This window comes from Onychomys torridus, chromosome 8 (genome assembly GCF_903995425.1).
Source record: "Onychomys torridus chromosome 8, mOncTor1.1, whole genome shotgun sequence".
NCBI classification, from domain to species: Eukaryota; Metazoa; Chordata; class Mammalia; order Rodentia; family Cricetidae; genus Onychomys; species Onychomys torridus.
Window position 1 is genome coordinate 39958501 of NC_050450.1, and position 27357 is coordinate 39985857.

Here is a 27357-nt window from a genome sequence, read left to right on the forward strand (position 1 = left end):
AGATTGGACCTGGTGCTGCAGGGTTATAATCCCGGTTTCTCAAGAAGCTAGGGCACAGCCTGCCTGAGCAACTTTGTGAGATCCTGTCGGAAAATAAAAATAAATAAAAGGGTGGCGGACGCTGCTTGGTGGTCGACTGCAGCCCCTAATACCAAGAGAGAAAAGGAGAAAAAAAAAAGCAAATGCCAAAGACAATTTTCTCACATGTCTCTCGGGGTGGGTGTGCAGTGGCCCGGAGCTGGCCCACAGGGATTGGTGGCAGGACCGGCAGGAGGCGGAACTGAGGGCGAGCGGCGCTAGAGTCCCGCGGACTGTCACTAGCTAGGCGCCCGCCGACCCGGAAGGAGCTGAAGCGAGCTGGGGCCGCGGCAGCCATACCGCTTTGCAGAGCCGGCTCGGAGCAGAGAGTCGCGTTCTCTGGAGTCGCAGGTGAGTGGCAGTGCCCTCGTCGGGGAGGAGTTGGGGCGACAGCTGTGGCCCACCGGAAGGCGCATTGCTTAGGCTGTACACTCGCCCAGAGCTCTGATCCCTGGCCCTTCGCGAATGGGGAGCCTGGCTTTTTGTTGTTGTTTTGCCCCCACTGCGGTGCGATGGACTACAAGTCCGGTCCGTGCCCGTGGGGACCGCTTTGGTGACCCTCGGGGTAGGACAGTGGTTGTCACACGCAATTATTTCAGGAAAGAGTGGCAGGACGGCGCGCGAGCCTCTGTCCTTCCCCTGGGCCTCAGTTTCCCCACTGGGTAAGGTGAAGAAGGAAGCAGGGGTCATTGACAGCAGGAGAGGCTGGGGACGCTCTGTTTTGTGGGGACCAAGGGAGCCTCCTCACTTTTAGTAGTTATCGTTTTGCCCCAGCTCAAGCCTAGTTGAGTGGAGGGGAAGGATACTAATGGGGAGGGGGGAATCACGATTTCCCGACAAGGTAACAATTTGTGAAACATCCAAGTCTGGCTTTGTTAGCTGAAGGAATCAAAGTCGTCAGGAGTTTAAGGTGTTGGGGTGAAGAAAATCAAACCTACTGTCGCGAACTTGGACATATATGGGTGGGTATCATACCTTGAAGGTCTATGTCCTTGTTAAAATGTTTGTCAAAGTAGTTGCACTGAAATGAGAGAGGAAGGTGCCACCTGTACCACACTGTAGTCTAAGGAAGAACCATCGGCTCTTTTACAGATGACCAATAAGAGGGAGGCGCTACAATTTGCCAGCCTTGAGTACTGTCAGTAAAGCAGAGAAACGCGTGGCTACCACTGCACCTTTCAGTGGAATTGTGTTTGTGGCCAAAATATGTTGACCTTTAAATTTTTTATGAACGTAGGCAGGCCACCCTGACCCTATAATTCCACCTACTCATGGGGCAGGGTCATCATTTGAGCCAAGACTGCCTGGGCAACATAACCAAGATCCTCACTCAAGAAGGAAAAATTTTCTCGTAAGTGTTAAGATGCTCCCTGGGTATTTGTGAGTTTATAGAAGAAGGGAAGTAGCCTCATTGTCAAAATGTTAGGAAAGTATTGTGATTTTGAAAATTTGCAGTTTAAAATGAAGTGTGTTCTGGCCTTCCTTTGCCTTGGACTGTTGTTCTGGAGTAGAAATGGAAGCGTGACTTGACATGTGGGAGTAGTCGATCAGAAATGGAAATCATTGCCACCTCATTCGAAGCTCACAAACTAGTGCGATAGTGATTCACCAGGTCTCCACTCCCTTCTCTTAAGTACACAGTCGGCTGAAACTCATTTAAATTACTTTTTTGCAAAATATGATGAAGGAAATAATAGTTAAATCAGTGTCAGAAAGTTTCTCCATTGTATGTAGTTTTTAGAGCAACCGCCGCCGCCGCCACCACCACCACCACCCCCCCCCTCCTTTTTCTATTAGCCTTTTGACAGAGGGTTCCCACCACCTCTTTTTTCCACTCTTAAAGCCATATTTCTTGTGATTTTAACCTTCTTTCAATTGGGTGTCACTTTTTTTGTCCAGAGCAAGCAATTATGGACTTTTAAAAAACTAGATGAATGAAAAGGTTTCTTTCACATAATTGCTTTGTATTAGGGATTGGGGTAAGGGATACATTATTGTCCAATAAGCTGTTTTTAGGATGAAAGTGTGTGAAGCCAAACTCTTTTGAAACATTTAGTACAGGAAACATTTAGTACGGTCAAGCCAGGTGTGGCCCTGCACTCCTTTAATCACAGGCAGAAGCAGGCTGATCTCACTGAGTTGCAGGCCAGCCTGGGCTACGTAGAAAGTTCCAGGCCAGCTACATAGTGAGATCCTGTCTCGAAACAAAACGAACAACAACAAAAACCAGGGTCAAGCATGGTTTTACCTGGTATCACAGGCTGGCCTTGAACTTGATATGTAACTGGGGATGGCCTTGAACTTTGGGTCTCCTGTCTACTCTCAAGTGCTACCCCATGCCTGGTTTATATGCCATCAGGATCGAACCATGCAAGCGAGGCAAGCCTTCTACTGAGCTACATATCCAGCCTGGCCTTTGTATTTCTAGTGGTGAATTAGATTACAGATAGCAGCATTCCATCTGTCTGGTGTATTGGGGTAGGGTTTCTATGTGCCATGTTGTGCCTATAGAGATCAGAGTACAACCTGTGAGGTTAGTTCTCTCCTTTGACTTGTGGGTCCTAGGGATCAAACTCTGGTCTGCGTGTCTGTCAGCAGCTGCTTACTCACTCAGCCATCTTGCTGGCCCTTCTCTACTGTTTTGTTTTAAATTAGTTTTTTAAAGTCACCACACGAAATAATGTTGTTGTTGTTATTATTTTTCTTTTTTTTTCTTTTTTTTCCGAGACAAGGTTTCTCTGTAGCTCTGGAGTCTGTCCTGGTCTAGCTCTGTAGACCAGGCTGGCCTTGAAATCATAGATATCCACCTGCCTCGCCTCCCGAGCACTGGGATTACAGGTATGTGCCACCACCGCCTGGCTCTTTTTGGTTTTCAAGACAGGGTTTCTCCATTTAGCTTTGGAACCTGTCCTGGAACTCACTCTATAGACCAGGCTGGCCTCAAATCACAGAGATCCTCCTTCTTCTGCCTCCTGAGTGCTGGGATTAAAGATATGCACCACCACTGCCCGGCCTAAAATAATGGGTTTTATTGTGACTTTTTTTGTTTGTTTGGTTTTGGTTTTGGTTTTTCGAGACAGGGTTTCTCTGTAGCTTTGGAGGCTGCCCTTTGAACTTGCTTTGTAGACCAGGCTAGCCTCGAACTCACAGAGATCCACCTGCCTCTGCCTCCCGAGTGCTGGGATTACAGGCGTGCGCCACCACTGCCTGGCTTTATTTTGACTTTTAAAAAGCTTTATTTTATGTGTATGGGTGATTTGCTTGCATGTATGCATATGTACTGCGTGCATGCCTGAAGTCTGTGGACAAGAAGAGGGCATCAGATCCACTTGAATTGGAGTTATAGATGTTGTGAGCCACCACGGAGATGCTGGGAAGTGAGCCTGAGCAGCAAGAACAAGAGCTCTTTGCCGCTGAGCTGTCTCTCCAGCGCCCATTTTGACATCTTCATAGTTGTCTATCATTGCACCTGCTCATATTTGCTGTCCTGGTTTTGGTCATCAGCGTTGTCTGTTGGAGACAGAATCTCCTTAGTCCAAGCTGGCTTATCTCACTAAGATGTTCCTGTCAAGTCACAAGTGCTGGAGTTCCAAATTACAGGCAAATACACCATCCCCTCCTCTCATCCCTATATATCCAAGTGCTGACACACACATTTAACCCCAGCACTGTGGAGGCAGAAGCAGGCAGATCTTTGTGAGTTCAAAGCCAACCTGGTCTATGTAGTAAGTTCCAGGACAACCCGGGCTACTCAATAAGACCCTGTCTCAATAAAAATATAAAAAGAATGATGATGTAGTCCATGCTGATCTCAAACCAGGGATCCTTCTGCCTTAGCCTAGAGTTGTGAGCAGGTGTGTGCCACACTGGTTGGTTTGTAGTGAAATTGCTGCACTTGTGTTCACAGGACACTGTCCTAGTGCGTTTTCTGATGGCAGTCAGTGACAGTGCATTCATATGTAATGTGAAAATAGAGCTGGTGAGTTGGCTCCTTGGGTGAAAGCGCTTGCTGCACAAGTCTAGCGATGTGAGTTCGAGCCCCAGAGCCCCTAAAGTTGTCCCCTGACCTCCACATAGATGCCATGGTACACAACCCCTGCCCCCCCCCAACATGTACACACACACACACACACACACACACACACACACACACACACACACTAATAAGTCAATAGATTTTGGTCTGGAGAGATGGCTCAGAGGTTAAGAGCACTGGCTGCTATTCCAGAGGTCCTGAGTTCAATTCCCAGCAACTACAGGGTGGCTCACAACCATCTGCAATGAGATCTGGTGCCCTCTTCTGACCTGCAGGGATATGTGCAGACAGAACACTGTATATGTAATTAAAAAAAAAAAAAAAAAAAAAAAGTCAATAGATTTTAAAATGAGAACGCTATCAATCTTTTTTATATTAAAAGTTATTAATATTAAATTGGGCATGGATGCTTATAACCCCAGCACTTGGGAGATGGAGGAGCCAGCCTGAGCTACATGATAACTTGTCCTAATGAAAAAAAACCCCAAAAACTCAAACATAAGGATTCTGTTTCCTCATAAATGAGTCATAAACATAAAATCTTCATATGAAGTTTTAAATTTTTCTTTTCTTTTGAGTAGCAGCTTTGTTGAAGTACTTGACATACAGTAATATTAACTTTAGCAGTGTTCAGAATGTTCTCGGTATAGTCACAGTCTTACACAACCGGCACCACTAATTCCAGAACATTTTTCCTCACCTCTGAAAGAACCCAGCCCCCACTGGCAATCGCCCTGGCTCCCCTCCCCCTCCGGACAGCACTGATCTGCTTGCTCTCCAGCTCTGCCTGTGGGAGACATTTCTCACAGAGAGTTAGCCATAGATGTTCAGTGGGACAGGGTTTTAAGCAGTGATTTGTAACCCGAGTTCTGGTCATTGCGCTGATTTTCATGTTACCTGAGTAGATTGCCTTTTAATCTGCAGGGCTCTTTCCTGTTTGGTGTTCATGTAATAAATAAACCTGCTGACGGGCTGTGCTTCCTTGTCAGCGACCTTTGCTCTTCACATGTCCCTGTGATGTGTTCCTGGGTTGTGTAACCCGTTCTCAGGGCTCAGGTGTCTGTTTGCAGCTAAGTGACTTTATTCTTAGTTGGGTGTTTTTATTTTTACTTCTGTTTGAAAAAAAACAAAAACAAATAGGAAATTCTGTTTTAGTAATTCCTGGCTTGTTTTGAGGGTTTTATAAGTTGTGGTCTTATAGGAATATAGTATCTATTTTCTCAAGTCGAGGTTTTCTGTGTAATTAGATAATTTCTCTGAGGATAAATTTTATAATGCAGATTGGTACCACCCTCATGCAGACAAATCCTTCCCCTTCTACGCTTAACCTGCTCCACCCTCCACCATGTCTTGTCGCTCTCCCAGTGAAGACTTTGCCTCTCGGTTCACTCCCATGTGTATCAGTGCCCTCTACTCTTTTAGATGATTCCACAACCTGTCACTGTGGACAATGCACCTTCTCGCCTGGCTTCCTGTACCTTTCACCCCAATGTCTCTTTATCTTTCCATGCCAGCGTCAGACCTTGGAGCTGCTGCCACCCAGACCTGAACTTCTTTGAACTTCGCTCTCCCCCATTACCACACACCCTGGTCCACTTCACCCCTCTCCCTTTGCAATACCAGACTTAGCTTCGGTTCCCAGACCTTCCTCTACTGCGTTGGTTCTGTTCTGTGGAAGCCTGCCGGTGGTCACCACTCACCTCTCTTCTCTTGCCCTTATCCTGTTGTCTACTCAGCCTTGACTGAGGGGTGGCTTCCCCCAGTGCTGCCCACGGTGCCCTCTAAGTGCTGATCCTCGTGTTCTTCTTTGCTCCCCTTAGCATCAGGCCCAGGACCCTCTCCCCTTGTCCTTTTTCATCCTGGAAGTTTTAATTTTTAAAGCCCAACATTGCTGAGGCTGGGGTGTAAGGTGGGGTGTTGAGGGTAAAAAAAAAAAAAAAATCAGCGCTGATTGGCAGTGCTGTGAATGTTTTTTAGATCTCCAACAGTTTTTTTTTTCCTTAAACTGAGTGCTGGCTGGGTGTGGTGGCAGAGGCCGTCAATCCCAGCTCTCAGGAGGCAGAAGCAGGTGGATTATGAGTTCAAGGCCAGCCTGGTCTACAGAGCAAGTTTCAAGACAGCCAGGGCTACACAAGAGAAAACTGTCTCAAAAACAAAATGCATAAATAAATAAACTCAGTGTTAGGGCTCAAATCGTGGTCCTTTTCATGTCCTTGGCAAGTGCGCTACCATTGAGCTACATCCCCATCCTTTTGAACAATCCTTTAGCTTGATCCACCACTACAGTACCTGTTTTGTATCTCAGAATTTCCTCAACTCTCCTCTGCCACTGTTTTGAGACAGGGTTTCACTCTTCATGTAGCCCAGGCTGGCCTACAGTCGGTCTTCTGACTCAGCTTCCTCAGTTCTGGGGTTACGGGCCACCAGGCCCACCCTCCTCCGTCCTGCCTGCCAGCTCCGCAGATTTCCTGACCCCTTCCACTCACAGAGGAGGGTGCTCTCAGTCAAGCTCCATGCCAGCCCTTGCTCCTTCTCTTGGCTAATTTCTCCCTCTTTTTCTCTCCCATGTGGCTCTCTGTCCTGGACTCAACTCTGTAGCCCAGGCTGGTCTTAAACACAGCTCCACCTGCCTCTGCCTCCTGAGTGCTGGGACTAAAAGTGTGCACCACCACGCCCAGATCTTCCAGAAGGTTTTTCCTTTCAGTTATTGTTATACCCAAGCCTCACCCTTCCTGGAGAAGAAAATCTTACTTTTTTCATTCCACTTTAAGTTTATTTATATATTTAGACTTCTGCAGTCTAGCTCAGGCTGGACTAGGGCCTCCAACGCCTAGTGCTGGGTTATAGACGTGTACTACCACATCCATTTCAAACTTTAAAAATCTATTTTACTTTTAACCTTTAGATTTATTATTTTATGTTTTGTCTGCATTTATGTTATGTGCACCACATGCCTATAGATTCAGGAGGGCATCAGATCCCCTGGTACTGGGGTTACAGATGACTGTAAGCCACCAGGTAGGTGCTGGGAATTGAACCTAGATCCTCTGCAAGAGCAGTACATGCTCCTAACCATTTAGCCACCTCTAGCGCACAGTTAGACATTTTGGAAAGAGGAGAGGATCTCCTCACTGTTAGCCTCTTTTTCATTCATGTCTAAATAATAATAGCAGCCAGCTTAACTTTGTACATTTTGTGTGGTGTGTGCATGCATGTGTGAGTGTGTGTGTGTGTGTGTGTGTGTGTGTGTGTGTGTGTGTATCTTGTTTCTACAGCTGTGCTCTGTATTCCACTCCAGGCTAGCTGCCCCCTACCCCCAGACTTCTAGTAAATTTCCTGTCTCTGTCTCCCATCTTGCCACAGGAGTACTGTGATTACAGATGTGTGCCACCGCATCTAGCTTTTTTACGTGGATTTGGGGATCACACTTGAATTGTGAGCCTTGTATGGCTGCCTCTTTTACCTGTTGAGCCTTCTTCCTGGCTTTTTTGTGCATCTGATCTTTACTACAAGCCAGCAGATATTTTAGAAGAAACTTGAAACTTATTCAAAGTCATAGCTTGTGAACCAGAAATAGGATCTCCTCTGCTTTAAGTCCTGGCCAGGGGTCCTCCTTCAACACAGCTCTACTGAAGGTCTCTCAGGTAGTCAAAATTTGTCTCTGTGTAACTGAAGCCAGCTATGGCTTCCCTGCAGCTGCAATTGATGTCACTAACTTCTTTCACTTTTGCTACTGACTCTTCTGGCTCTCCTGGCCTTCCTGCATTCCATTTTTCCCTCCACCCCACGCCAGCCCCATTTGTCCCTAAAAGATCATGTCAAGCATGACTTATTCATAGCATTTTGGTGGGTATCAGAGGCAGGAGGACTTTAAGTGGAGACAGTAGAGGGACATTCTGATGGCTAAGTGTGGCTCACCAGTCTTTTGACCCAGGGAAAGCCACAAGAAGAGGAGTAATGTGTGTTAAGTTTGGAAAGGTAACTAAGAGATAAGAAAATTCTGGAATAGTAGACCAGGAGTTTGATTGAATTATTTCCCAGCTCAAAAACTTGTGGAACTCTTCATCCATCATGCAGGGTGTATAGAATGGACAGATAATTTGTCGCCTAAATTGTTATACTGAAGTGACAGGTGAAAGTTGAGGCTGTCCCCAGTGGTCACCCTGGCTATGCAGCAAGTCACTTCCAAGATGGCATTTTGGCAGAGCTACTCTGGAGGCAGCGTATAGTGGGTGGGGACAGATTTTTGAAATGAGAGTTTGTAGTTTTAGGATGTGACTTTTTATTTGGGGACTACAGGCCTCTATCACTGTGCTAAGCAACACAGATTTCTTAACCAGGAGGCTTCTGTGGGGACCAGACAGAGTCTATATGGTAAGCTGTGGATAGGGTTGCAGCTCAACTGAATGTGAGAGGTGAAGGAGAGGGAGGAGTCAAACATCTTAAACAAACAATAAAAACCCCTGCTATGGCTCAGTGGTGGAGTGCTTGCCTAGCCTGTCAAAGGCTGTGGCTTTGACCCTAAGCACTGCAGGATAATAGGTGGTGATTTAAACATGTTGGTTAGTTAGTTAGTTTTACTGGGAACTATACTTAGGACCCTCCCAAATGCTATTGAAGCTCTCTACCACTAAGCTATATCCAGAGCTCTTCTTTTGCTGGTTTTGAGACTGGTCCCACTAAATTTCCTAAGCTGGTCTTAAACTACACTCAGTAGCTCAGTCGGACCCTGAACTTAAGACCCTCTACCTCAGCCTCTCAAGGGAGTAGGAATACAGGCTTGTACCCCAGACCTAGCTCATTTTTGTGTTTTGTTGTTGTTGTTTTTATTTTTGTGGGGTTTTTTGAGATATGATATCTTTATGTACCAGATGATGGCCTAGAACTGGGTAAGTAGCCCAAGCTGGCCTCGAATTCAGACTCCTCCTGCCATGCCCCCCTACCCCAGTATTGGGACGACAGGTGTGCACCACCATCCCCAGACTTGATATAAAGCTTTAGAGCCACCTTAGTGTGAGAAGAGGGTAAGGTATGGGTGTGGACCTCAGAAAGGTACAGATTTGAAGCTTAGATACACTAATCACTGATAGTTGAAGTTTTTAGTCAATAAAGCCAGTCTCTCCTATAAAATGGGAACACTGGTATATTTGAAGGATTTGGGGCATTTAATAGTGAGCTGGAGATACATAAACAGATCATTGCCGATTACTGTAGGCTGTGCCATAGAAGAGATGAGACTCGCAGGGGCGTGACTGGGGGCTTCGCTCCAGGCTGCATTTGGGCCACTAACTCACTTCATCCTCACATCAACAGCTCAGGTAGCTGCTGGCACCTCATTTTACAGGTGAGCAAGGTACAGTCAGTTGCCTAAGGTAGACAAGAAGTGGGCAGGTTCTGGCTTCGGAGTTCCTGGTCTTAACCTCTAGACCAGTGGTTCTCAACCTGTTGCAAAAGATCCCTTTGGCAAACCTCTGTCTCCAAAAAGGGTTTAATAACAATTCATAACAGTAATAAAATTACAGTTATGAAGTAACAATGAAAATAATCTTGTGGTTGGGGTCACCACAGCCTGAGGAACTGCATTAAAGGGTCACAGCATTAGGAAGATTGAGAACCACTGAGCTAGACCATAATATTCCTAGAGATTCAATGAACCATAGCTATTTTGTTTGCTTTCCTTTTTTGTTTTTTTTTTTCTGAATGACTGTAGAGAGTTGAGGTGGTCTATGCTTATGATCCAACATTCATTCAGGAGGCAGAAACAAGATTTGAAAGTTTGGGTCTAGCCTAGAACATGTAACAAGACCCTGTGTCTCAACACTCATCCCACCTGCAGCCAAAATAAACATAACTGAATGAGTGACTCAGCACTGCCCTTCGTCTTTACTGTAGGTGGGGACCAAGAAGTGTGATGCCTGTCTAGTATCTGACTTGCTAGTTAGCATCCATTGATGGATCTCATCTTGTTTCTGAAAACTTGCTATGCAATTGCAGGTGACCTTGACTTCCTGGTCATCCTCATCCTGCTCCACCTCCCAAGTCCTAGGGTTACACCACACTCAGATTGTTGTTGTTTTGTTTGGAGACAGGGTTTCTCCGTGTAGCCCTGGCTGACCTCAAACTCAGAGATTTGCCTGCCTCTGCCTTCTGAGTGCTGGGATTAAAGGCATGTGCCATCACCCCCATTTTAAGATTTGTGTGTGTGTGTGTGTGTGTGTGTGTGTGTGTGTGTGTGTGTGAGAGAGAGAGAGAGAGAGAGAGAGAGAGAGAGAGAGAGAGATTGATTGATTCATGAACATAGGCACAGTTGCCCTTGGAGTTCAGAAGAAGGTCAGATGCCCTAGAGCTGGAGTTACATAAGGTTGTGAGCCACCTGATGTAGGCGCTAAACCAAACTTGGGTCTTCTGGAGGACTAGTAAGCACACTTTTACATCTTAGGTGTATGAGTGTTTTGCCTGCATGTATATATGTGCATCACATATGTGCCTGGTGTCCTCAGAGATCAGAATAAGGTGTCATACCCTAGAACTGTCTGGGTGTTATGAGCTGTCCTGTGAGTGCTGGGAACTGATCCCAGGTCCTCTGTAAGAGCAACAGTGCTCGTAACTGCTGATCCCTCTCCCCAGCCCTCCTTCAGTTTTAGTGCTGGGATTACAGGGAAGCTACCACAGCCTGCTGTGTGCTATAGGGTTCCAGCAGTTTTTGGTTAAATTGATTTGTATGGCCAGTCTGTCACTCCACAGCCTTCCTGAGGGGAGAGCCGCATGAATCATCCCTCTTTGTATTCTTAGCAGTGTTTGGCTCAGGTCCTTGGACCTAGTGTAAACTCAGAAACCATGAATTGAAACAACAACATATTCTGTTGCTTTGGAAAGAAACTTTTCACATACTCTCTAAGTTCCAGTGTGTTTCTAGACTCTCTTTTGGAGACTGAACCCAGAGCCTGTGTATACCATTGCCCACACCTTCAGCCCCTACACATTTCAATTTCTGTGTCGCCCAGACCATAATGTTAGCAGGAGGTATAACTTTTCGGAGAAAGGAAATTTTTGAGCAGGGTCTCACTATGTAGTCGAGACTGGCCTGGAACTGGATGTGCAACCCAGATTGTCCTTGAACTCAAAATCCTGCCTATCCCAGGCAAGTACTAGAATTCACGTGTGAGCATCCTGCTCATATTCCTCATTCTTGTGTTACTGACACACTCATCAAACTGGGATTCATGGGCTATAAAAACAGAAGTTGAGGTAGGTGTGGAGGTGTATCTCAAAAATTCCAGATAGTCAGGAGGCTGAGGCAGGAGGATTTGGAGTTGTTTGCCAGCTTGAGGAGTTTAGTGAGACCCAAATTAAAGAAATTAAAGGGTTAGGGATGAAGTTCAGTGGATGAGAGCTTGCCCAGCACTCTTAAGACCCTGGTTTGACACCCACCAGCCACCTATCTCAGACTAGTTTAAGAACGGGTGGGAAGAAAAGGAGAGTCCATTGGCAGGGCTTAGAGTGTCTCGGGAAAACGAGCCCAGCTCATACAAGCTGCAGGTGGCTTCGCTCCCTTGTCTCACTCCAAGGGATGTGGGTACAGGGTCGCCTGGCTGCTTACCCTCTGGAGTCATTCACGTCAAGTTTGACAGCCTACTGCAGAGTTGTTTAAAGTAGGCAGGACATGTAAAGAACAACAAAGATACTATAGCCTTCCCAGTGGTTGGACATGGCCCAAGTTTCAGGCCAGAGTTATTTGTTCACATCTAGAAAGTGAACTTTGTTGACCTGTGAAAGTACATTTCTGTGTCTATGATCTTCTTTCAAGAAACTTTCTGACTTGTTTTTCCTGTTACCCCATTAGTTTGCCAAGCTATATGTTAAGTAAATGCTGAATTGTATTCTGTTTTCTACTGTGACTTAAAAGATTTGTTTAACATGTGGTAATAATTAAATGTTGAAAAATTCAGAAAGATAACATACCCAAGTTTATCACCTAGAACCATTTGCCATGAGGAGAGGAGCTAGGTGTGGAGGTACATGCAGTGTTCTTAGCACTCAGGAACTCGAAACTGGGCGATTGGAAATTCAAGGCCCTCCTTGGCTACAGAGAAGCTAGCCTAAGCTACTTGAGACCCTGTCTCAAAAACCAGAGAAAGAGAGGTTCTACTTCACAGCAGATTCTCTCTCGCTCTTTGTGTGTGTTAGTGGAAACTGAACCTAGGGCCTGACATGTTGGACAAGCTCTCTACACTAAGCCTTTTTTTTTTTTTTTAATTTACATTTTATTTATTGGGGAGGGGCACACATATACCATAGTGTCCTTGTAGAGGTCAGAAGACAGTTTGCAGGGTGGTTTCCCAGGGACTGAACTCAGATAGATCGTCAGGCTTGGCAACAAGTGTCTTTACCCGTCAAGTCATCTCGCCAGCCCGTACACTGAGCGTTTTTATTTTTACTCTTAGCAGGGGTGGGGAGGTGCATGAGAGACTGGGATGGGCTTCTTTATTTGTTTTTGTTCTTTTGAGATGGTCTCCGAAAGCCCAGGCGATCTAGCTGAGTCTGGCCTTGAACTGCTCCTCCTGCCTCCACAATCTAAGTGCCGTCACATCTGACTCCAGGCTTTTTATTATGTGTTTCTGAGGCATCATCTCACTAAGTATGCCAAGCTCTTGGTCTTGAGCCTATGATGTAGCCCAGGCCAAACTTGAACTTGGTGATCACCCTTTCTCAACCTCCTCAGTAACTGGAATTAAAGACTTGTACCACCAAGTCCAGCTTGGAAACTCTTACCAATTATTATTATAAAACTCGGAAAATAGACCAGGCTGGCCTCAAACTCAGAGATCTGCCTGCCACTGTCTGTATAGAATGGTGGAATTAAAGGCTTGTGCCACCACATTTGGTATTACTAATTATTATTACTGTTTGTTGTTGTTGACATAGTAAAATGTAGCCTAGGCTGGCCTTGAACTAGCTATGCAGCCAAGGATGTCTTAAACTCTTGACCCTCCTGCTTCTTACCTCCTCAGAGGTCAGGCATGGAAACTTGTCATCTTCTTTCTCTTCTGTTTTTTCTCCCCAACCCCCAGCTCTCACAATGATTATTTGATAAATAGCTCACCTCTACATATATGGAACACAGATAGTTTCCAAAATTTGTCTTTTAAATTTTTTAAGGATTTGTGTGTGTGTGTGTGTGTGTGTGTGTGTGTGTGTGTGTGTGTGTGTAACAAGTGTGCCAGTGCCCTCAGAGGCAGAAGAGAGCTTTGGAAATCCTGGAACTGGCTAGAGTCATAGGCAGTTGTGAGCCACCAGACATGAGTGCTGGGGATTCAACTCAGGGCCTCTGGAAGAGCAGGAAGTGTTCTTAACCACTAAGCCATCTCTCCAGCCCCCCAATTTTCTCTTTCTTTCTTTCTTCCTTCCTTCCTTTCTTTCTTTCTTTTTTTTTTTTTTTTTTTGAGATGGAGTTTTACAGTTCATCTTATAGTCTAAGCTGCCTTGAGTTCACCATCCTCCTGCCTCAGCTTCCCAGTGGCTAGCATTACAAGTATATGCCACCATGCTTGGCTCTAACTTAGTTTTTTATTTTTAAGCTGAGGACCGAACCCAGGGCCTTGCGCTTGCTAGGCAAGCACTCTACCACTGAGCTAAATCCCCAGCACAGTCTCTAACTTAGTTTTGAAAAGGTTTTATGCCAGTTTATACTGCTACCTAATTTATTTCCTTTTTTTTTTTTCTTTTTTTTTTAAAGATACAAGGTATCACCATATAGCTGTGGCTGGCCTAGAAATGCTATATAGACCAGTCTAGCCGCAAACTTGCAGTGATCCTCCTACCTCGGTCCTGAGTGCTGAGATTAGAGTTGTTGGCTTTTATTTTTTCCCTAGTCCTGGTTGTTGTCATTCATTTTTGTTCCTTCCATGGACAAAGAATGGTCTCTAGAGACCTGATAGTTTAATGGCATTTTGAGATTTATGCATCAGCCCAGGTGTCAGCCTGGATAATGAACGGCCTGTTGGTGTTCATGTGCACCGCAGTGTGTGTGTGTAGAGGTCAGAGGGCAACTTGTGGGGTTGGTTCTCCCTGCCGGGAGGGTCCCAGAAGCTGAGGTGAGGTGCCTGTCTATACTGAGCCTCCCCCGGCTCTGTATTACAGTTCCTAACACTTGTGTGACGTTGGCGGGTCACTCAGGCTTGTTTAACATCTGTCAGTATGTTGTGTACGTTGGCGATGCTGACTGCTAAATCTAAACCTTGTTTTTCAGACCAGTAAGATCTGGACATGTCCTTCATATTTGACTGGATTTACAGTGGGTTCAGCAGTGTGCTGCAGTTCCTAGGTAACTCTGCTTTGCTCTTTGTAGCTATCCCATTTGACCCTGTCTATGTGAATGCACTTGTTTGGAGAGAGCTCCTTTATGTAAGCCTGTGCTTAAGAAAGCGAGCTTTGAAATTATGAAATACATCCAGTGACTCACTCCCTTGAAACCACGTAATCTTAGGTCAGGTGTGGGAAAGCACACCTGTGTCCCAGCACTCAGGAGGCTGAGATTGGAGGATTATAGCAGGTTCCAGGCCAGCCTGTTCTTCAGAATGAGCTCAAATTTTTAAAAAATTATGTACTCTTGGATAATTTATTTTCTACTTTACCCCAAATTTCTTATCTATAAAATGGCAACTTTTTTTTAATGTGCTGGGGATTGAATCTAGGGCCTCACATATGTTGGGCATGTGTTCTAGCACTGAGCTGTATCCCCAGCCTTGGCTCTAATGAGCCTACTCCTAGAATTTTATTTATTTATTTAGAGACAGGGTCTTACTATGAACCCTTGGCTGGCCTGGAACTCAAAATTTGCCAGCTTCTGCCCCCAGCCCCTAGTGCTGAGATTAAAGGTATGTGTCACCATGCCTGGGTTCTACCTCTTATAATTATTGTCAGTAATGTTTCTAACAGAAATATATTTTGCTTCTGGGTGAGTTTATCTGCATCTTTTAATTCTTTACCTCATTGAATCTACTGTGGAATCCAGTGTGTTCCCTTTGCCTTTGGTTTCTTTTGGTAGCGACTCTGACCCAAGGGCTCTTGCATGTTAGGCTGTTGCTGTATTAGTTGATACATCCTCAGCCCTGTCGAGTATGAGTATTATTATAAACATCTATATCTGGGGCTGGGGAGATGGCTCAGTCAGTAAAGTATTTGTTTAAGCATGAGGACCTGAGCTCAATCCCAGCACCCACAAAAATAAAAATAGAGGCTGGGCATGGTGGTGCATGCCTTTGATCTGAGCACTGGTGAGGCAGAGGCAGGTGGATCTCTGTGAGTTCATGGCCTGCCTGCTCTACAGATCAAGTTCCAGAACAGCGAAAGTTATACAGAGAAATCCTGCCTTGAAAAACCAAAAATTAATTAATTAATTAGTTAATTAATTAAAAACACACACCTGCTGGTGGGGGGAGGATAGGACTAGCTGGAGAAATGCTTTAGCTGTGCTGCTGGTGGTGGTGCACACCTTTAATCCCAGCACTCGGAGGCAAAGGCAGGTGGATCCGGTGAGTTCCAGGACACAAGAGCTGCACAGTGAGACCCTGTCTCAAACAAACAAACAAACAAGCCCTGATTGTTCTTCCAGAGGACCTAAGTCAATTCCCAGCACCAGCATGATAGCCAACAACTGTCTGTAACCAGTTCCACAGGATGTAACTTCCTCTTCTGGCTTCCTCCAGTACCAGCTGTGCACACAGTATACAAACATACATGCAGCAAAACACCTAGAGAGCTCAGTGGGCTAAGGTGCTGGCTGCCACAGCACACAGGAGGCAGAGGCAGGCCAAGCTCTGAGGTCAAGGCTAGCCTGGTCTACAAAGTGAGTTCCCAGACAGCCCAGACTCTTACATAGAGAAACCCTGTCTCAAAAAACAAAAAAGAAAGAAAGGAAAGGAAGGGAGGGAGGGAGGGAGGGAGGAAGGAAGGAAGGAAAGGAAGGAAGGAAAGGAAGGAAGGAAAGGAAGGAAAGGAAGGAAGGAAGGAAGGAAAGGAAGGAAGGAAGGGAAGGAAGGAAGGAAGGAAGGAAAGGAAGGAAGGAAAGGAAGGAAGGAAGGAAGGAAGGAAGGAAAGGAAGGAAAGGAAGGAAAGGAAGAAAAGGAAAAAGATTACAGAGATGGCTATGTAGCCCAGCTGGCCTGGAACTAGTATGATCCCCCTGCCTCCACTTCACCAGTGAATGTTGGAATTACAGATAAGTTTGGCTATGCTTGGAAAATGTGTAGATTTTTTAAGTTGCTCTTTTAAAACTGAAAATGAGGGCTGGAGAGATGGCTCAGCAGTTAAGAGTACCGGCTGCCTGCCCTTCCAAAGGACCTGGGCTCAATTCCCAGCACCCACATGGCAGCTCATGTAACTGTCCATAATTCTAGTCTCAGGGGACCCCTCTTGTGGCTTCTTCAGACACTACATACAGGCATAAAATAATAAAACCTGCACATAAGAGCTAGGCCTTACTTGGTGGTGGAGACGTCTGACCCCAGCTACTCAGGAGACTGAGGCGGGGGATCACAAATTAAAAGTTAGCCTAAGCAACAGCATGAATTCAGAGCCAGGCTGGGCGATTCGGTAAGCTCCTGTGTCACACTAAAAAGCAACGGCTCAGGGACAGGAGGCACTTGCCTAGACCCACCTGAGGGCAGCACTGCCTCACACCAACAGCAACAAGAACAGAGCTGGAGATGCACTTAGGAAGCCAAGCTTCCCCATGCCCAAAGTATGTATTCATGCTGAGGCACAGTTAGAGTTGATTACTGTTTGTGTGGTTTGGTTGGTTAGCTGGTTTTTTCCAGACAGAGTCTCTGTGTAGCCCTGGTTGTCCTGGAACTCACTTTGTAGAACAGACTGGCCTCAGACTCACAGAGATCTGCCTGCCTTTGCCTCCCAAATGTTGGGACTAAAAGCATACACCACCACTGCCTCGCCTTTTTTTTTTTTTTCTTTTTCTTTTGGTTTTTTAAGACAGTTTCTCTGTGTAACATTCCTCCTGGCTGTCCTGCAACTCTCTTTGTAGACCAGACTGGCCCTGAACTCACAGAGATCCATCTGCCTCTGCCTCCCAAATGTTGGGATTAAAGGCATGTGCCACCATGCCCGACTCGGCCATTTGTTTTTTAAAACAATCTCTCTATATAGCCCTGGCTGCCCTGGAACTATGTAAACTAGCATGATACACCTTCCTCTGCCTCCTAAGTGCTGGGATTAAAGGCAATCAAATATGTGCTACCAAACTTGGCCTGGTTTTTGTTTTTTTGAGACAGGGTCTCATGTAGTCCAGGCCGACCTCAAGCTTGCTATATAGCTAAGAATTGCCTTGAATTCAGATTCTCCTGCATTTATCTTCCAACTTTTGGGGTTGCAGGTATGGTAAAGTTGTAGTTTATTAGGGTTTTAATATTAATTTAAGCACAAACAGAGAGAGGCACTTAGGAGAAGGACATTGCACACCCAAGAGTTCTAGACTTCTCAAGAGTTGCATTCAGGTGTATGCAATAACCAAGTACAACAATAACAGTAACTTTCATGTCATGTCAAATATAAAGTCATTTTCATAATCCATGTTGGATGTCACTCTGATCGGAACTCTTATTCTGCAGGATTGTATAAAAAAACTGGTAAACTGGTATTCCTTGGGTTGGATAATGCGGGGAAAACAACGTTGCTACACATGCTGAAAGATGACAGGCTTGGCCAGCATGTCCCAACACTACATCCCAGTAAGTATTTGCTTCCGTATGAGTAATGCCGAGTCACAGGCCTTGGCCAAAATTTTTTTTGATTTGGGGTTTTTGCTGGATAAAGTATGAGATTATTCAACCTGTTCCTGAAATAGCTGGGTAAATAGTAACTGACCAGGTTCCCAGAGAACAAATTAACATCTAAAAGTACTTGACCACACCATGAGCCCAGGCTAGGTTACAGCAGCAGAAAGAAACAGTGGGCTAATTTATATCTGTAACTGTCACAGTGAGAAGATTATAAACCAGGCAGATACAGTTTAAAAACAAGTTAATTGAAGGATGTCTGTGATGGCGCACACCTTTAACCCCAGCACTTGACAGAAGAGGCAGGTGGATCTGTGAGTTCGAGGTCACCTTGGGCATCACTGTAAATTCTAGGTCAACCAGGGTCCATAGTGAGACCTTGTCACAAAAAATAAAAATGAGAAGAGTTGCCTTCTGGTCTGTACATGTACCTGTGGCACACACATACCTGCACTCATACATACATAAAATAAAAATAAGTAACATTTTGAAAGGGCTTAATTCTTAAAGACAAGGATGTGTGTGCAGAATCAGAACAAACAGCTGATTACTTTTTCTTTTTTGCCTGCTGGTGCTGTTCCCTTCACTTACCCCAGGAATAGTTCTTGAGCACCTACTGTATGCCACACCTGGGTCTAGACACAGGGCACTGCAGGGCACAGAGCAGGTGATCTCTCAGCTTTTCTTGAATCTTCCATTCATCCCAACTTGCATTTTTTCATTTAAAGCATATATGGAAAAAGTAACTGCCTTGTGTCCTCGGATCTGGTGTTTATCTGGAAAAGTGAGAGTATGCATTTACCAAAAGCCTTGTACAGAAAGGAGAAGGAGAGCAGCAGGATATGTTCTCCAAGAAGGAGGAAAAAAGCTGGGCATGCCACCTGTGCTTCCAGCCTTGGGAGGCAGAGGCTGGAGTCACAAACTGGAGCTTAGTCTATACAGAGTTCCAGAGCAGCCAGGAGAACTAAGACTCCAGGAGAGAAGCTGGTCACAAGAAGTTCCCTGCTGTGTGACACCATCACATGGAATTTGAGAATTAGCCAGGATAATCCATGGTGATAGACTTGAGGTCTAGTGGAGGCTGACAGGGAAGGGAGAGGGGGCAGACTGAGATGTTGACAGTCTCCTTCCTGTACCATAGTTAATTAAATAGGCATTTCTTTTCTAGAGTAGAGTATGCACAGGGTGTAACCGTGCCAATGGGTAGCCAGCCATATTCAAGCATTGCCCTTTTCTTTTGGTAGTAACTTTAAATACAGACCCAGTTAAATATTTAATTTACTTAAAACACTATGTATAATTCCCTCCCTTTAGCGTTTGAGATAGTGTCTTGCTTTGTTGCCCAGGCTAACTTCAAACTCACTATTCTTCAACTTCCCTAGCTTCCCAATTGCTGGAGGTGTGTGTGTGTGTGCTATGGATGTGTGCTACCCCAGCCAACTCACAAAATAAATGCTTAACAAAATAAATGCTCTGGTGCCGAAATTTTCATTGCGATTATGGAAGACTTCTCCTTAGGTCATGAAGGAAGATAACAGAGTTTGAAAGTTTTTCCCCACTACAAACTAGGTAACTAGACAGAAATATATGTACCCAGCTATTTTCAAGCCCTGAGCAATAGCCGGTGCAGGACTGAAGTTCCTAAGAGAAGGAAAATGAACTCTTTGTATTCCAATTTTCAAACCCAGGTGTAAGAGGAAGCCCAAATAACCCAATCAGTTAAGGAGACAGAGTCCAGAACTGGGAAGGCAGAACTCGCCAGGCACAGCACTGGAGGAACTCCTCCAGAAGTTAGCATGGACAATACCTGTCTGTGCAGTTGTGGAGTAGAACCAAGGGACCACATCTGGAGAAAGAACAATTCCACTAGAATGAAGTTCAAGAATACAGTAAAATTTAGCATGTATTACAATTTTATGATGTAGAATTAGTAAGACATGCACAGAGTAAGTAAGTGTGACCCATAACCAGGAAAAAAAAATCTGTCAGAAGAAATGGACCCAGAAGTGACGAAGATGACAGGATTACCACACAGGGACGGGCAGCTCCGGTGGGCTGTGGATGTGGCTCAGTTGGTAGACTCTGCCTAGCCTGAGTGAAGCTGTGCATAATCTGCATGAATTAAGCATAGAGGATCATGCAGGTAATCTGCTCCATAGTGAGTTCAAGGCCAGCTAGGTTGCCTGAGACCGACTGAAGACATTAAGTTTGAAAGGCTCTTCTCCGTTTCTTTCATTACACTTACTTAGTCGGGAGTAGGGTGTGTGCCGTGCTGCAAGTGGAGGCCAGCAAACAGTTGTGGGTGTCCATTCTCTCTCTCTGCCCTGGGCTTCTGGGGATCAAATTTAGTTCACTGGGCTCAGTGGCAGGCACCTTCACCTGCTGAGCCATCTCACTGGCCCTTTTTTCTTTATTCATTTTAAATTTAAAGAGATCCTGTGACCAAGGATTTAAAGAAAAACCTGTACTCAATGAGGAGATAAATGAAAGAGAATAAACATGTCTTTATAGTCCAGGCTAGCTCTGAACTTGCTTTGTAGCCAAGGATAGCCTTAAACTTCTGTTCTTCCTGCCTCTACCTCCCAAGTGCTGGGATTACAGTCATGAGCCCCTGTGTCTGGCAGGTTCTTGATTGTATTGTAAAATTATCTTGTTTTTGTTTAGCTTCAGAAGAACTCACTATTGCTGGCATGACTTTTACGACTTTTGATCTGGGTGGGCACATCCAAGGTAAGATTCTACTTCCCTTAGTCTCTGTTTTATCTTAACTTAGCAAATATGGCAGCTACGGTCCAGAGCTTGGAACTGCATGCTCTTCAAGTAAGGCAGAGTAAGGTCAAGGGGCATCAGCAAGTGTGCATGCCTTGAGAGCCAAGAGGGTTTTTATGATCGTTCTGACTCACTGAAGTCTAAACTGGCTGTGCTGGTGAGGTATGAAGCAAATTCAGCTTCTGTTTTCTCTTGGCATTAGGCTCCTCTCACCTGGTGTCCAAATCCTAGTATGAGCCTATGATACAGCCCCCCAAGCCCGCAGCAACTAACCATTTCTTATAACACAGACTTGGCATTGTCCCAGCATTCTCTGTGGTCCTTTCTCTCTTCCCATCTCTCCCACTAGAGCTGTCCTCTTGTTCTCCCCTGCTCTTGCTCACAAATCCCCATCTGTGACATGTGACTCCCTCCCTGGAGAAGCCACTCTAGTGAGTTGTGCTCCAGCTGTACCTATGTGGGGTTTAATGCCTCTGTACATTTATGCAGGACCTGAACCCTAAGATGAACTTCTGTGGACTAACATCCTTGTCCGGGGTTTTTTTTTTGTTTTTGGCTTTTTTTTTTTTTTTCGAACCCAGGGCCTTGTGCTTGCTAGGCAAGTGCTCTACCACTGAGCTAAATCCCCAACCTCTGTTTTTGTCTTTTCGAGACAGGGTTTCTCTGGGTAGCTTTGGAGCCTGTCCTGGAACTCACTCTGTAGACCAGGCTGGCCTTGAACTCACAGAGATCCGCCTGCCTCTGCCAAGTGCTGGGATTAAAGGCGTGCGCCACCACAGCCTGGCCCTGTCCGTTTTTTATATCCCAATTGCTCTTAGCATGTGGGGCATATGGTGTAGCACAGCTAGTGAACGATCCAGACCTAGAGGCCCCCTGAGCCTGCTGTTAGAAGTAGTGCTCTTCTGGAAGCCTGGTGTTAGGCTGGGGTGCCAGCTCTATGGTACTGATGCTCTCTCTGTGGTAGAGCTTACCACCTCCCTTGCATTCCATTCTCAGCACCGTAAAAATAATAATAGTAAAATGATTTTAAAAATGATGCAACATATATTTGAAAAGGGTTTTCAGTGGCTGTGGCTAGTGAAAGCACATTTGAGACACACATTTGTTAATCTCTGGGGTATGAAGATTAGAGAATTAGAATACAGAGCTGGGGAGATGGCTCAGTGGGTAACAGTGCTTCCCTTGCAAGTCTGAAAACGTAAATTCAATTCTCAGAGTCCACAGTGAGAGGAGAGAACAGACTCCAGAGGTTGTTCTCTAAACTCCCCAAGCTTGCTCTTGCACACACACACACACACACACACACACACATACACACACACACACACACGTACTCACAGACACATAAATCGTAATAATAATAAATACAATCAAACTTAGAATCAAATGGAGTTTGCCTGAAATTTCCTTTCTACAGTGTTTTCCAGATGGACTATAAAGCTCAGGTCAGAGAAGAGAGTGGTTTCTTGTGGGCACTCTAAAAGTTGCCTTCTCACAGCTGTTCTTGTAGAGGACCGAGGTTTGGTTCCCAGCACCCACATGGCTGCTGACAACTATCCTTAACTCCAGTTCCAGGGGGTCTGGTGCCCTCTTCTGGCCTTCACAGGAACCAGGCACACGCAGTACACAGACATACATACAGATAATACTCTCATACACATAAAATAAAAACAATAAAATCTTTTTAAAAAATAAAAATTGAAGAGGGTTGGGGATTTAGCTCAGTGGTAGAGCGCTTGCCTAGCAAGCACAAGGCTCTGGATTCGATCCTCAGCTCCAAATAAATAAATAAATAAATAAATAAATAAATGAATGAATGAATGAATGAGTGAATAAAAATTGAGCCAGGCAGTGGTGGCACACACCTTTAGTCCCAGCACTTGGGAGGCAGAGGCAGGCAGACCTCTGAGTCTGAGGCCAGGCTTGTCTACAGAGCGAGTTCCAGGACAGCCAGGGATTCACAGAGAAACCCGGTCTTGAAAAAACAAAACACCTAAATAGATAAATAAATACAAATAAATAAATAAAAATTGGTTTTTCCTTTTGAGAACCTTTAATGGGAAAAAATTATCCTCATGGTTTCCTCTACTCTAGTTAATTAATTTTTTTAATAATAAATTATAAAAAATTATTTGTAAAAATTCTTTGATATATATATAATGTTACTACTTATTAAAGCTGAAGGCAAATTTGAATACTAGTGAGATGGCTGTACTTGCTTATTTTTACATAAAGAGTTAAATCCTAGCTGAAATATTTTATACTGTCAGACAAAGAATCTTTAGCATTTTTCAAACTTTTTATAAGATTTATTTATTTTTATGTGTATGAGTATTTTATCTGCATATATGTCTGTGTACTATATGTGTGCCTGGTGCCTAGGTCAGATTCCCCGGGAACTGGAGTTACAGAGGGTTGGGAACCATCCTGTGGGTGCTGGGAATCCAACTCAGGTCCTCTGCAAGAGCGCCAAGTGCTCTTCACCACTGAGCCACCTTTGTAGCCTTCACGCTTTGGCGGCATAGTCGGCGGTGTCAAGAGTGCTGCTTTGCATAAAGGCATAGTGCAAAATGGCAAAGTATGTTCAGGGCCATTTTAGAAACTATTGGGAATTCTATCCTAATCCCAAGCTAGAATTATTTAATGATTTCCCCCCTTCTTTTATGGAACTGAAGTCAGCAACTTAACCAGCAATTTTTATAATGAGACATTCAAAAGCAATATCATCCTAGAGGAGAAAAGATGAGTAACCCAAATAATAAATGGAAAAAGATAAACGGCACACTTACCATCAGAAACCAGGTAAACATGCAGACAGTGGAGAAATATTTTTCAAATACCAAAAGAAAAGTTTTTCTTTAGATTTACTTATTTTGAGTGTTTGGCATGCATGTTTGTGTACCACATGCATGCCTGATGCCCTTAGGAGTCCAAAGAGAGCTTTGGATTCCCTAGAACTGGAGTTACAGATGGTTATGAACCACCTTGTGGGTGCTGGGAATTGAACCTTGGTCCTCTGGAAGAGCATACCTCTTACCCACTGAGCAATCTCTCTAGCCCCTATAAATATGTTCTTATAGTTGACTATGAAATATCTTTACGAGGTTATACGTTGAACATTCCAGCCCTGGATGGTGGCACTATTTTGGAATTTTTCATTAGTTAACTTTTTTTCTGTTTTGAATACAACAGTTTGTAACTTAGCCAAGCCTGTACCTGGTACTAACATCCTTCTGTCGTTGGCTTCATATTTATCATTAGCTAAAACCTAAGAAACTAGAAATGTCAAATATTAATAATGGCACATGTATGTGGTTTTTACTGCTTACATTCGGTTCTCTAGTGACCTTAATGAGCGTCACTGTGTCTGAAGGTACACGATGTATGTGCAGGTGCCTGTGGAAGCGGAAGGTGTGGGATTCCCTGTGGTGTTGCTAGTGCTGTGAGCCACCTGATGGGTTTTGGGAACCAAACTGGGGTCCTCTGGGAGAACAGGAAGCACTCTGAAGCACTGAGCCATCTCTTCCCTCCTACTTCTTTTCTTGTTTGTTTGTTTTTGGTTTTTCAAGACAGGGTTTCTCTGTGTAGCTTTGCACCTTTCCTGGATCTCTCTGTAGACCAGGCTGGCCTTGAACTCACAGAGATCCACCTGCCTCTGTGCTGGGATTAAAGGCGTGTGCCACCACCCCCTGGCTTGTTTTGTTTTGTTTTGTTTTGTTTTTTGAGACAAGATTTCTCTGTAGCTTTGGATCCTGTCCTGGCTGTTGCTCTGTAGCCCAGGCTGGCCTCGAACTCACAGAGATCCGCCTGTCTCTGCCTCCCCAGTGCTGGGGTTAAAGGGGTGCACCGCTGCCTGGCTAAAGCATGTTTTTTTTTTTAATTTCCAAGACAGGGTTTCTGTGTGTAACAGCCTCCTTTTTCTGGAGGGTAATGGGGATTGAACCCAGGGCCTTTCACATGCAAAGTATGTGCTCTACCACTGAGCCACATCCCCAGCCCCTAATTCTATTTCTTAATGGGAGGACTTGACATGCCCACAATCAAGGAAAGTCTGAATTTGTTTTGGTGTTCTGGGAAAAATTTAGTACCAAAATCTTTGACAAAACAGGCAGTTGGTTGCACAGTGAAACAGCCAAAAGCATGCCTCATAACTCTGGAGACCTGGTTGGGGTCTCTGTCAGCTGTCAATAGTCCTGACCAACACATAAATCCTAACTCCTGATTGTTTTTGTTAGCCCGAAGAGTATGGAAAAACTACCTTCCTGCTATCAATGGCATTGTATTTCTTGTGGATTGTGCAGACCATGAAAGGCTGTTAGAATCAAAAGAAGAACTTGATGTAAGTTGAATAATTCAAACTAAACACAGTGAGCTCCCTCTGGGCAGTCCGAAGGCATAGGTGCTGATTGAGCGGTCAGAGGAGCTTCCCTGCTATGTCTGAGCAAACTCCTAGCTCTGTTGGGCTCAGCCATGGTTTCCACTGGGGATGACTCTGTTTATAACAAAGAGGGAGTAATCTGCAGTAGCTCTTATTAGTGAAGAAGTGCTCACAAAAACCCTCCTAAAGACTGAGTTCATCCTCTCCAGAGTGTGCCCTGCATGTGTGTGCATGCCTGCTCATTCCTGAAGCCAGTTATCCAGAGTCACGTCATCTCAGAAGTCCATTCCTTCAACAGCTGTCCAGCCAATTGGTAAAGAGGCTCAGCAGTTTCCAGCAAGGCAGAACTAACTCTGAGACCACAGAGTAAGGAGGTTCGTGATCTGACTGAAGGCTAACCCCAGCCATTCCTTTATTCAAGGTTCTGTGGTCCTGGAACAGGGTCAGTTAGTTGCTAACTCTTCCTTGTGTTTGGTCCTCTACAAACACTGTATTGCTTCACTCAGCACTCAGGTCAGCCCTAAGTAGATGCCTCTGATCCTTCTCAAGCTAATTGCCCAAGGTAGGAACCTAGTCGCAAAACCAGAAGGGAAACCAGATTGCCCCACCTCCAAGGTGTCCACGCTCCCTTAGTGATCTGCACCAGTGATCTGCACCGTGCACATCTCCAGAGAGAGCTATAGGGAGATAGGAGACTCTAGCCCAGGGTTTCTTAATGCTCACTTTCAAACGTGAGGAAAGTGTGATTAAGCAGGCCAGGGTGTCATGATACAGTGAAGAGTGAGCCCTTGGCTGTTTGGCATCTTCTCAAATGAGCTGTAAATCAACTTGTCTTTCCTGTTATTTGCTTTGTTTCAGTCACTAATGACAGACGAAACCATTGCCAACGTGCCTATACTAATTCTTGGAAATAAGATCGACAGACCTGAAGCCATCAGTGAAGAGAGGTTACGAGAGATGTTCGGCTTGTATGGGCAGACAACAGGAAAGGTAAAACCTTTTTAAAATTCATTGTATATTTCTTTATTTACTTTTGAGACATATAGCTCTAGCTGTCTTGGAAGTCACTATGTAGACCAGACTGACCATATATATATATATAAAATGAGCCCTCAGCTCCCATTTTAGGTTTTCTACTTTGTTTTGATTTTTTAAAGTCCTGGCTGGCTGGGAACTCACTTCTGTAGACCAGGCTGCTCCTCTGCTTCCTGTGTGCTGAGATTAAAGGTGTGTGCTACCACACCTGGATTTTTTATGTGTTCTTTTCTTTAAATACTTCCAGTGTGGTGTTACCAGAAATTACCCTAAAACCCTACATATGTTCTATCATTAAGCCAGATTCTTAGCCTATATTTTATGTTCTGGTTCTGAACCTACATTTTATAATGATTTATAATGATTTTTTTTTTTCAAGACAGGGTTTCTCTGTGGAATAACCCTAGCTATCCTGGAATTTGATTTGTGAATTGAACCCAGTTCCTGTGCAAGAACACATGCTCTTATCCACTGTGCATACCTCCAATACCCCTTCTGTTTTATTTTTTTAAATAATTTATTTAATTTTATGTGCACTGGTGTGAGGGTGTCAGATTCCCTGGAACTGAGTTACAGACAGGTGTGAGCTGCTATGTGGGTGCTAGGAATTGAACCCGGGTCCTCTGGAAGAGCTGTTAGTGTTCTTAACCTCTGAGCCATCTCTCCAGCCCCTCCTTCTCCTTTTTACAATTTTGACTTAATGTGTGTGTTGCCTGCATGTCTGTCTATACTACACATGTGCCTGGTGCTCTAGGAGGCCACAAGAGGGCATCCCCTGGAACTGGAGCTACAGACTGTTGGGAGCTGCCACTGGGTGCTAAGAATCCAACCTAAGTCCTCTAGAAGAGCAGCAGCAATTGCTATTAAGCACTGGGCTGTCTCTCCAGCTCCAACCAGGACACACTATTTTTTTGTTAATATAAATAGCCACACTGACCAATCACTCCACAGAGCTCCTTCCTTCCTTCCTTCCTTCCTTCCTTCCTTCCTTCCTTCCTTCCTTCCTTCCTTCCTTCCTTCCTTTCTTTCCCTTCTTACAGGGTTTCTCTGTGTAACAGTCCTGGCTGTCCTAGAACTCACTTTGTAGACCAGGCTGGCCTTGAACTCACAGAGATCCACCTGCCTCTGCCTCCCAAGTGCTGGGACCAAAGGCGTGTGCCACCACCGCCTAGCTAGAGCTATTTTTATTTATAGTGGATTTGTTGAGGCATAGGGTGGGGCATGTTAGTACTGAAAAGTTCCAGAAAGCCACAGGACATGGTGGTACATGT

At 44.8% G+C, this 27357-nt stretch overlaps 1 protein-coding gene across 1 annotated transcript in view; it reads left to right on the forward strand.

Annotated features, from left to right (window-relative positions):
• Positions 1-318: 318 nt before the first annotated feature.
• Positions 319-27357, forward strand: part of Sar1b (secretion associated Ras related GTPase 1B) — a 28398-nt gene continuing 1359 nt past the window's right edge. The window contains exons 1-6 of the mRNA XM_036198411.1: positions 319-429; positions 14364-14438; positions 17737-17856; positions 20569-20634; positions 24909-25012; positions 25910-26041. Coding sequence (XP_036054304.1) covers positions 14381-14438; positions 17737-17856; positions 20569-20634; positions 24909-25012; positions 25910-26041 — 480 coding nt within the window. The 5' untranslated portion in view covers positions 319-429; positions 14364-14380. The remainder of the gene's footprint in view (positions 430-14363; positions 14439-17736; positions 17857-20568; positions 20635-24908; positions 25013-25909; positions 26042-27357) is intronic.